Raw genomic sequence first — 12,120 nt, forward strand, 5'->3', positions numbered from 1 at the left:
ATCACAGAGAATTGCATTAAGCTGTCCAATTTAATTACCGCATTGACAAAACATAATAGATACTTACAGCCTTACATGGAGCGATGGGCCCAGAGACGCATGCAGGCGAGGGAAAAGTGCAGACAATGTCTATTTAGAATGCTGATGTGGGGTGTGTTTCAAAGGAATGTGTGTGTGTGTGATTGTCTATCCAGGGGTGTGTGTGTGTGTGTGTGTGAGCGTCTAATGAGGGATTTGCAGGAGCCCAGGAGAGCTTTTGAGAATGCTTAGTTTGATTTAGATGCTACAGCTCCCGGATGATTCACGTGCACGCGCGCACACGGATCCATACAATGGAGTGAGTTAGGAAAGTGGCCGTCCCAGCAAGCCCGGCCTGTCAGCTTCCATCCGCCGTGATCAATAGAGGGAGCCATATTTTTATTCGGAAAGCAGCCACTTAATTAAATCACTGTGGGTGGGAGGGGTTGTTATGTTGGGGGGTCGTTACGAGAGGAAGCAAGGGCACACGTTGGCGAGATTGAGGAAAAATGTGGAGAAATGAAACAAGCAGAAGAAGGCAGGCCATTCGGTGTGTCCTACATAACACAGAGGACAAGCTTTATGGCAAATGGTTACTGACGCAAAGTGATTTTTTTTTTTTAATTCCTTTTTTCTTACTGCGTTACAAAATAGTCCAGTGTTGCGCTGTCTCGTACGATACGACGTCTCCATACGAGCGACCCTGTTATTGATATATACTTGAAAATTGTTTTTTGTTTTCTTTTTTTATCTTTTTTTTTTTGCATTTATTTAAAACAGTCTGAATAAAAAATGTTGGCTTTAACTCAGAAAAAACAAAAACAAAAAAAAAAACAGCTGTCTGTTTTTGCACTTGACGCCCTCAACTACAGGCTTCACAGGCAATACAGTGAAACCCCGGTTATCGCGGTTAATGGGGACCAAGACCACCCGCGAAAACTGAAAATCCGCGAAGTAGCGGCGCCCCTTCAAAAATGCTTAAAAAAACCTATACAGGTATACAGTATACCCCCCTGTATACAGTACACCATATAGAATACGGGTAGAGAGAGAGAGAAATTCATGTTATAACAAAAAAAAAAAAATATTGTTAAAAATTATTTTTTTATTCCCCAGCCATTATTTTTGCATTTATTCAATTACTTCCTTTTGTATTTATTTAATTACTTCGACTTTTACCTGCTGGTACGCCGTCCGGTGTGCCCTGTGAATGTTATGATCCTCCAGCAGAGCTGGAGGATTGAGCAGGACTCTCCAAACGCAGACACGGGAAAAAAGGTGGTGATACAAAGATATTTATTATAATCACAATATAGTCAGTATCCAATTACAATCTAGGACTATGACGGTCTATCGGCTATAATATATATAAATACCAATCTATCGGCGGAAAGAACGTAAAGCGCTGGTGGAACACTCGCACCAGGAAAAGGGAATAACTATAGAACGAAAAACGCTTGCAAAAGGCAAGGAATGACTAACGAAGATTGCTTACCACGGAAGGATAAGAGGAGACCAATCATCGACAGAAAAAGAGAACAGAAAACGAGCCGAGCTGTAGCTGATAACGAAATGAAAGAAAAACGCGACAACAACAAACACTTGAACAAGATAACGATCGAAGTACGGGAGCATGAGCAAGTAGGATAACAAACCGACGCCAGGTAGTCAGTGTAGGTGGATTATATAGTGAGTGTAATCAGTGAGTGAATGGGAATCCGGTGCGGGGCTGGTGGGCGCGTCTCGCAGCAGCTGACGGCATGGTGGGAGACGATTGCTGGAGGAACGCCCACACAGCTGAAAAAACAAAAATACACGCGGCATGACAGGCACGGATCATGACAGTGAAATGAAAGGTGGCATTCTTCATTTATTTTTTTATTCATTTATTCATTCATAACTGACAGCCTCGCGCTCCGCTCGTGCCCCGGGCGGAAGGTGCTCCTCTTCGGCTTAACTGCCACGCACGCCGGCCGAAGCTCTGGTACGGTCCGAACCGCGCGAAACGTCGCCCCCGATCGTGCCCGGGGGAACGTGCTCTTCTTCGTCCACTCTCCTCTTCGCCCACGCTCTTCTTTGGCGCACGCCGGCCGTCTAACCGCTCCAGCGCCCCGTCGTGCCACTCGGCGAAACTACAATGCCCCCGCGGAGCGGAGCGAATGGAGAGCCCCGATCGTGCCCGGGCAAAAAAGTTTTTAATTTTTGAATATTTTTTTTAGACCCGCGAAGCACTGAACCCGCGAAAGGTGAACCGCGAAGTAGCGGGGTTTCACTGTACTCCAAATCTGAAACCGAGCATCGCTGTGTATCCAATCCAGATGTCAATATGTGGAAGTTAAACCTGAAATGTTGCTTTCCTGTCTCCTTTTTTACTCTTGATGTCAACATGGCCACCCTCTGTCACTTCCAAACCACCACTACCGGTCAAAATGATTTCTGATGTTTTTGCGTGCATGACAGTATGGTGGATAGTCATCCTTTCAGAGGTGTTCAACTAAGCAGATGCATCCCTGCTACCCTTTCATATGATTTTTTTTTTTTTCATTACCAGAAGACTTCCCAGGAAATTTGGCACGAGCTCCCGTGGTCCTCGTTTGACCGAGTTTAGTATTACTAGCCAACGTTGGCGTCTCAATGGTCTGTATTGACATTATCGGCAAAAAGGCAGCAGTTTTCGTAAATAACCTTATAGTGTATATTATTTCCACACTTGCTTTCTTGTCTAATCCCCATGCTTATTGCAGAAAGCTGAGGCAACAGATCAAGATGCGAGATTAATGTCCTCATATTTTCAATTGTGGTTTGGGTTTTGAAATATAATGCAATTGCTGGATCCCAATATGCATTCATTATGTCCTGCAGAGGATTCATTTATCGATTCAGAATGGTTTACATCTGCATCTGAGATTGCATTTATTATCCGAAGCACTGTGCTGTGATCATCAGTTATGCTGTGGGAATTGATCACTTTTCAAATACTATTACTAAAGTTCTTCTGTGTGTTTTTCTTCAATTGAACTAAACGGGCCCGGGTTTCTCACTATCAAAGCATTGCATTGTAGTCCGTACCCACTACCACTTTTAGCCTCCACCAGACCGCTTCCAATGTAAGGGCCACTTTGAGCTGGACAGCAGTCAATATTTATTACTGTCTTTATGGGAGAGTATTAAATGCAGTTACAGCCCCCCAGGGAGGGAAGGGGAGACTGGAGGAAGATGAAGGGAGGGCAAGACAAGCTAGGCTTCCATTTGAAAGTAGCTCAGGTTTCTGAAGCGACATTCCCAGAGTTCCCTTCGCTTTCTTCTTCTCATCTTCATGGCTTCCCTCGGAGTGGAGCCAAGGGTCGCCTCTGTCTTTTCCGTTAAAGACGTTCACATATTTATTTTTATATATATATATTTTTTTTATTTATATATATATATATATATATATATATATATATATATGTATGTGGATGGATGTATAGATAGATATGTGCACCTAGTACATAGTTCACTTAAATGAAAACCTTTTCCAATTCACCCCTAAATATTGATGTACGTGCACGCTCAGCTTACCCTTCTTGTCATCTTGAGACCTGTGTAATGCATTTGTACGTATGGGATCAAACAGGTTGATAATTCCTACGTCAACAAGCCTGAGGGTGTATCCGTCTTATATCTCAAGCCCACTTTGTGTGTTTATGAACACAAATGGACTAATATAGATGCACACACAGAAAAACACACACTGTTGAATGTGCGTGACGTGTGAGTGGGTTTGCAGTGTGTCATTGTCTGCAGGGGGTTAACAGTAATATCCGTAGAGACATAGGGTCGACCTGCCGGCTGTTATTATTCTCTTCACATGAATAATGGAAGTTAATATGGAGGATGTGTTAGCTGGGAGCTAATACACGCACATGCGCACACGCACGACCAGACCTTTGCACCTTTCAAACGCAGATGAGGTAAAATACCGATACAGCGGAAAGTACGAATGACAATTACTTTCAACACAACAGCGTAGCCGAAGTTCAAACACAACAGCTTAAATATATTTTTTTGGGGTGGATTTAGTAAATTGACTGCTTTCTTACGACTAGTTTTCAGGTGACAGCCAATAAATTGTATTTGTGGTATTCTGAGAGAATATAAATTAGGCAATTAAGAAAAAATATTTAAAAAGGCTTTAAAAAATTATTTGACATTTCATCACCCAGCCAGACCACTTCAAGAAAATATTTTCTTCAAAAACTAAGAAATTACTATAAACTCATCCTGACATGTTTAGTTATTTAGTTTTGCAGGTGTTGGAAATGCAACATCAAATGATGCCTTGATAGGCAGTCGGTGGCTCGAATTTTGTCTAAATGACACTTTTCAAACACTTCCTAACTGCACTTTCAGTAGAAAAAAAAAACCTTGTATTGATTACAGTATTTCTTTTTTTTTTTACTCTGGCTAAGCACTGGCTTTTAATCAGTACTTCTACATGGAAAAAATTATGTTGCAGCAAGTCCACTTAAAAGATGTCAAATTGTATTTGCTCAGCCTCTTGATGGAATAAAAATGAGTAAATTCAACCACCATTTTTTTTTTCAACACAATGATTATCTGGACTTTTACTTAAGAACATTATGTGCATTGTGTAAAAATAAATAAATAAATAAAAATTTGTATTTATGGCAATAATGTTAGTTAGCACATTAAAGCAAGCTCGTTTGAACTGTTTAAACATCCAGAAAAACAAAAGGTGTGTTGAATTTACTCAGCGTTATTTTGACAGTGACAGCACGAAATAAAATCTGGATCCAGATAATTTTTTATATGTAATTATACTACTTAAAAAATCAGCTTAAAATTTTTTAAAATGCAGATCACTCTGTTGTATTCAGCCACTTGGCAAATTAAAATTGAGAAAATTCAACTGTTGTTTTCACCGTACAGGGGGACAATTCGTTCCGTAAACTCGAGGATGCGTGTAAGCCAGTTTTCACATTAGCAAAATTGAAAATATTTAGAAGAAGTGCCCGAAGGTGCGTTGAAGTCTGTTGCCTTGAATTTTATAGTTCGACATAATTTTTATTTTTATTTTTTTATTACTGTGTGAGTGCTTCAGCCCCCAACTAGGGCAAAGTGAGTGCACATCTTACTGCCTGGCAAGGCTGAATACGGCCATGTTGACTTTGTCTCCTTCATTTGGTGTCAGCTCAGGAGAACAAATTGCAACATAGCCGCAGATCGCAGGTGACGAGACTCCTCTGAGCCCACGCATACACCGAGCAACCCTTGTGTGTTTTTGTGCCTATAGTCTATCAGCCGATGTCCTTTTCAGGAGTTCAGGGTTCAGCCTCTTGTTGCAGATGACCTTCTCTTGTGCTCAAAGGTCAGCAGGTATGAGTCACGATGAGATGAGAGGAGGACCGTTGTTTACACGAAGACACGATACACATCGATGTGGTGCTGTTGCCACAATCTAGGAGCTCTAGAAGGTGCTCTCATTGCGCTTTTATCTTTATGAACGCAAGCATCAAATGAATCGCCTTCTTTGAGGTCCTCTGAGTATTTGAAAACTCAACAATTTACGTTTACCTTGGTAAAATGTGCATACTGTACTTTAGCGATCCCGAATGTCCTGAATTGTAACTCGTAAAAACTCTTGATACTACATTCCCTGTTATATATTGGACGAACAAAACGGTTCCATCCTACCTCTGACTACATTAAAGAAGCGCTAAGTGGATACAAACCCAGAAGAGGTCTGAGGTCTGCTGAGTCAGGTGTATTAGTGGAGCCCGGAGATCGAAGCAAACATGGTGATGCAGCATTTATTTGCTATGCTGCACATCAATGGAATAATCTGTAAATGTGTTTAAATCAACGTTAAAATTTATGTCAATGTACGTTCTTTCAATAATTGCTAGTAAGCTCCTTTTGTTCGCAATGCTTTGCGCATAAATGCTGTTTGTTTGTAAATGCTTTTAAGTGTTGTGATTTTGCTTGTGTGAAGCACATTGAAGTTCTTGGTCTTAAAGCGAGCACACATCTTTGACTTTGATCGCTTAATGCAAAAAGCAATTGATGGTGAATTGGTCGTGGTGAGAGATGTTGTTTTCCTCACACGATGCTCCGTCCCCAGTCTCTGTTCTTTTAGTTTTTTATTGTATGTGCAAATAATGCCTTTATTAGTCCCACAATGGGGAAATTCGAGATTCGAACCCAGGCCTCCTGGGGAGACTGGGTCCTGAACGCGGCGCCTTAGACCACTCGGCCATCCTGGCAGCCACGAGATTCGAACCCAGGCCTCCTGGGGAGACTGGGTCCGGAACGCGGCGCCTTAGACCACTCGGCCATCCTGGCGTGTTTGGGTCCTTGTGGGTGGGCGTGGGAGGTATTATTGATTGATTTTTTTATTGACTGACGGGCGAATAAATGGCACCAATGTTACAGTATGAACCTATAAAAATTTGAAGAGAAATCGTGTAGAATCAAATTTAAGGCAGTTGGACGAGTGAAACTCGATCACTGCTGTTCTCATCTTCAGATAAACCACATCTTTGTGTTGTTTAAAAAAAATACATTAATTACGTGATGTTGAATAAAATGTGTTTGAAATAGTATGTCAGACATTTTTATGAAAATTGCAAGACATGGCATTCTCAAGATATTGGGACTCAGCATTGGCAAGTACTCAAAAGTAATTACTTGTTCTGGAAAAAAAAAAGTTGCATCCTTGCATCCCTAGTTATTGGATTGCTTGGGTCCCGCTGTTGGTGGGAAAGTTCAGAAAATGTCCGCGTCCCCCAAAAGACGGTTTTGTAGTCCCCTGCAATCTGGGATCATCCATCATTCCGAATCGATCCGGTTCTCGGCACCGAGCCGTGCAATCTGAACATTTGAAGGAGATTGGGTTGAAAAGCAAGCGCATTGCTCCGCGCAATAACTATATGACCGCAGCTCAGAATCAATTGAATTCTTGGCATAGCACGCTAAAATCAGCTACACTGCTCTGGATTTTGAAGGGCTTTTGGCATCACTAAATATACACTCTTAAAGTTTGAACGTGAGGCACTTTAGACATGAAACAGCTATAATAAAACTAGTGTTGATAGCATTTGGTTATTTTATTTCCAATGAAGATAAAGTATCCTCTGTTTTTGTCCGTCACTCATCTCGTGATGGATTCAAAACAAAGCTTTTAATTATTTTACAAGGAAATCCTATGAAACGTAACTTATCATGCCCTTTTCTTTCTCGGGATTGTATTTTGTTCCACAGATGGATGCAAATGACACGTAACGCACCCATGATAGAAATGTGCCCATAGTTAGCAAAGCAGAGAAACCATTCCTGCGTGACGGATAATAGAAAGCGACAGAGTACGGAATGTATGTTTCTATTTGCAAAAATCAAAATGTCAGGCAGAAGACAAGAACGAAACCGCCTTTGTTTAAATCAGCCAAGTCAAAAACCAAATACAATGAACATACACAATATATCCCGGCCGAGCTGCACGTTAAAACAACACGATTCCATTCCGGCTTGTCAAAGCTCATTCATGCTGCCTGCGCGAGCGCGTACACCGATGGACGCGTTAGACTTTGATGCACCGCACATTCGGATTCCGCGTCAGCCAAGTGGGAAGCGTCAAACAAAAGGAGCAGCCAGCAAGGGAAACATCCAAAACCACATCCCAAGAAAAGAAAATCCTTTTGTCGGCCCAAATTCTCTCCCAAGTGAAGCTCAGACGTTAACATGGAGTACGCCAGTTGTAGCAGCGGAGAAATAGACAACATGGTTTTATTCAAAACAACCGCAGCTCGTGCATAAAAAATAAAAATGAGTGCACGAGTAACAGTAAATCAGTAACAAAGTTAAAACAAAAATAAATGCGACATTAAAATAAGGGCTTGTCACATGTTCAGCGGCATCCAATGGAGGGAGTACAGAGTTATATGCTCCCTCTTACGTGTTGCACTTAAGAGGCAAGAGGCAAGATATTGATGCATGTTTGAAGGCGAGCTTGTTGACTCCGAAGTAAAGGTGTGACGTCTGGGCGGGCAGGCACTCCAGAGATAATTTGTATACAAACCATTTTACAAGCCATTAAAAAAAATCTGTACCCTTTATTTTAAACCGGTGGTTAAAATAGACCTCCACATTTTGTTATTACAACCTAATTACAAAATGTAACTATTTTATTTTTTATTACATTTATTAAAAAAAAACTCTTTCACATGAGCTTCATATTTTGCTTCATGGCAAAGGCTGTGAATTCTTTCAGTTAGTCTTGTAATAGGTTCCAATTACTGTCTCGGGTTGAAAGGGTTGAACACCATTTTTCCTACAGACACTTGAAGGGGAGATTTACAGACTCAATCGAATCATTGGATTGGAATGGAAGTTGGAGTTTTAATCCAATATTTGAAATTTGAAAAAATATTTTTCATAACCCAACCACAGTAATACAATTATCTCATCTGAAGCATTTCCTTTTTCCCATTTTGTCTGATCTCACTGTGCCCTGGCTGCAGTCACGCCGATGCTGTTAACGCTCCCCCCCCCCGTTGCGTTGCGTCACGTCACGTATGTTCTGGCTCATAGGTTGTACATATTCATTACAGATGTCATAAGTCGGACGCGCTGAGCCAAAGTCAATGTGGAAAATAAAAATCAGCGAGGACTTTAAAAAAAATGGCAGTGGGGGAATGTGTGTGTGTTTTGAACCCACAATGGACAAGCGACAGTCACACACATGCACTCTGATCAATTCCAGTTGAATCTTTGCTCTTTGAGGTCATTTGCATGTCATCATAAATGTCATACCGTCCGTCTGTTGCTTTGTTCTGTTGGCTTTATGTCACCGACTGCTTGTGGCTTGGTTCATCATTGGCGCTTATATACCCTTTGTCTCTCTCTCTTTTCCCCTCCAGAGACCTGAGCGAGAACCAGATCCAGGCGGTGCCGAGGAAAGCCTTCAGAGGAATCACCAACGTCAAGAACCTGTAAGCGCAAATATCCCCTTGACTTCCTGCCTTGTCATTTTTATTATTTCACAAAACCTACTCGTTGATGGCCGGGCCAGGACAAACACGTGTGACTTTTATAGCGTGACGTTTGCCGACACCAAATGTGACATTCTCAACGTGTGGAAAACGGGTTGAGTGTATTTTTAAGGGAAGTCAAATATTTTCACTTCAGCTCAATGGTACATTGATTTTGGGGCTAAAATATTTCGATATAGCTTTCACAAACAGCTTCTTATGTCAGTAATGATGAAGTCGTACATCATAAAGGTACCGTGGAATGTGTGATGTTGATTTAAGGACACTGAAAAATGGAAATCCCAAAAAATCCATTTCAAAGTCAAACTATTATCGTCATAAATTCTTTATTCACTGTTCAGGCAAATGTGTTTTTTATTGCTTGTTTGTTAAAAAAAATGCATGTGAGAGGTCCTTGAAAAAATAATAGCATTTATTTTATTTAAAATTATTCAGCCCTTCTGGTGACATTAACATGCTAAAACAATTCAGCACGTCTATCAGTTTGAGCATTTCCGGTAACGGATTTTTGTGCATTTTGCCAACCCGCAAAAATCATCAAGTGTTTTGCATGTGGGAAAGCTTTTCAACACGTTTTCTTGCTCTGCATAGTTTTGTTATTTGTTATCCATCAGCCTCACTCTTAATCACCATCTTGGTATTCTTCTTCTTCACCTCCTCGTCTTCCTCATCTCAAGATGTTTTGCTCCTTATGTTGAGAGAGAAAAAAAACAACTCAATAGCCGCTTGTCTTTTATTCATGACAGCCTAATCACCAATAGCCTAATCGATAGGCTGCCCGATCCATGCCTCTCATCAATAACAACTGATCGATCACAACTGATGCGGAGAGGGGTATTGGCACTTTTGGCAATAAACAATGTAGTCAGTACTTGAATGGAATAAGCGTGCGTGAGCTTGTGACATAGAAAAAAATGAAAAGGAATGATTCAAATACAATTCTTCATTATGCTGAATGCAAAGGTTGGAATTAGCAGCTCTCAGCCCGTCACACATTTTAGATTGCACGACAACCCAGGTGTGTCACATTTGTCAAGTTTCCACCGCAGAAAATCCCGATGGACAAATGTCGGCTGATGGAAAGGGGTTTCTGGTTATTCTAGCTAGATTTGAATCCAGAACATCCGCTGCATTGTTTTTTTTTTTATTTATTTTTTTATTTTTATGACCACCTTTCAAAACAAAATTTCTTGTTGTTCGGCATTTACAAATGTGCCTAATACCCGATTATCGGTGGAAAACCACTTATTGATCTTTTGTTTTTCAATCCAATCGCCCTCTTATTCACAGAAAGCACTCCTCCATAAAAAATTTTCGTTGTTCGTCAAATTTGGTAATCCGTAATTTAATTTTGGTTTCCGCGAAATATCCCGCTTCACAAACATAACATGTTGGAAATGGAAGGGAGGTATTAGCGCTTTATTTAAAGCTGTTATAAAGGCTTAATTACTGCATTTGGCACATTATCAATATAAAATGTCACCAAAAGGTAGCATGAACTTAAACTTATTTCTTTCCGGCCTGCATCCAAAAAACATGAATATGGTTATATCACCACGGTAACATTCGTTAGCCAGTCTCTGGAAATTTCTGGAATTTTTTTAGCATTAGGCTTAAGGGAAAAGGCAAGACATTTTAATTTATATAGCACGCTTCATACTCAATGTGCTTCACACAAGTCACAAAGCCTACAAACAAATACGACAGTTAATGACATTCAGAAGAAAAGCAGAAAAAACAAACACATTAAAAAATAGATTTAAAAACATTTATAAAAAAAAACAATTTTTAATGTTTAGTTTAATTTAAACTCGAAGTGTTCGACAAGCTTTATCTTGCATCATAAGCAATTTCAAAGCACGCTACTAGAGAAAAATGTCACAAAAATTATGTAGTGAAATGACAATGTTATTGGAAAAGCATTTCAAAGATGTGTTATTTGCAGTAAATGAATTATATTTTTTCAGACGAATAAAGTGGAAATGGTAAATGATGAGAAACCCGAGAAAGAGAGCGCTACCATGTGATTAAAAACAATTGAACCACTACATCATGGTACAATATTGTTTTTGTACACTCCCTCCCATTTGCGGTTGAGTAAATGAACACCACTTTCAGAAATGTATTTGGTCCGAATTAAAGAATAGATTGTCATCCAACAGTGCCCAGATGAAACATGTTTGATGATGCTGTGATTTTACAAGTCCGTACCAGAAATGTGACCTTGACAGTATTTATGAATATATATTAAACGTACAGAATATTGATCGATTTAAATAAGATGAAGGGTTGTAAATAAGAATGGATGGCAGCATGCGGGCAAATAAATCATCGTTGCACTTGTCGCAGCAAAGACGTTTGGTCACATGTGATTGTCTGCATCAGTCTTTTTTTTTTTTTTTTTTGACCTGACATAAGACACGTCCTCGTTAGATTCATTTGGTGGATGTAGTGTTCTATCTTGTGGCGTCATCACAAAAGGACTCCAGTGAAGGGTTTAAACACAAAGTCGGCTTCCATCTGCTTATTATCAGCACTTCACTATATTCAAATGAAGATTTACGGCGGCCTATAAAGAATCGGGTCTCTTTGGATGATTAAGATGTATAAAAGCCTTCATTGTGCCGATGCGAAGGGCTTCATGAACGGCCGGCCTGCCTCATGTGCTCCCCAAGACTGCTGTAAATTCCTGCTGGACGCCAAGCTCCACCGGGGATGATGACTTTAATGTTAAATGGACCTGAAAATGTCGACACTGCACTGTGCGTGAGAGAGAGCGAGTGGGTGTGTGTGATTGTGTTTGCGTGAACGTGTACATAAAAAAAAAGGAAAGTGTGAAAGTGAACACATGAGTGTTTTTAATAAGCTGAGTTTTTGGTGTGTGTGAGAGAATATGCATGCGCCTGAGAATTTGTGAGAGTGAGGTGCCCATTAGAATATGTGAGTTTGAGAGAGGGAGAGGGGGAGAGAGGGGGAGAGAGGGGGAGAGAGGGGGGGGAGAGAGGGGGGGAGAGAGGGAGAGAGAGGGAGAGAGAGGGAGAGAGAGGGAGAGAGA

The 12,120-nt window shown here is 40.7% G+C and overlaps 1 protein-coding gene across 5 annotated transcripts in view; it reads left to right on the forward strand.

Moving 5' to 3' along the window:
* slit3 (slit homolog 3 (Drosophila)) overlaps positions 1-12,120 on the forward strand; it is a 236,782-nt gene that overhangs the window by 117,788 nt on the left and 106,874 nt on the right. For all 5 annotated transcript variants that reach the window (XM_088294962.1, XM_088294963.1, XM_088294965.1 and 2 more), the window contains one exon: positions 8,934-9,005. In XM_088294962.1, coding sequence (XP_088151088.1) covers positions 8,934-9,005 — 72 coding nt within the window. The remainder of the gene's footprint in view (positions 1-8,933; positions 9,006-12,120) is intronic.

Source organism: Idiotropiscis lumnitzeri, chromosome 4, assembly GCF_059441095.1.
Source record: "Idiotropiscis lumnitzeri isolate Australia: NSW breed Sydney's pygmy pipehorse chromosome 4, RoL_Ilum_1.0, whole genome shotgun sequence".
NCBI classification, from domain to species: Eukaryota; Metazoa; Chordata; class Actinopteri; order Syngnathiformes; family Syngnathidae; genus Idiotropiscis; species Idiotropiscis lumnitzeri.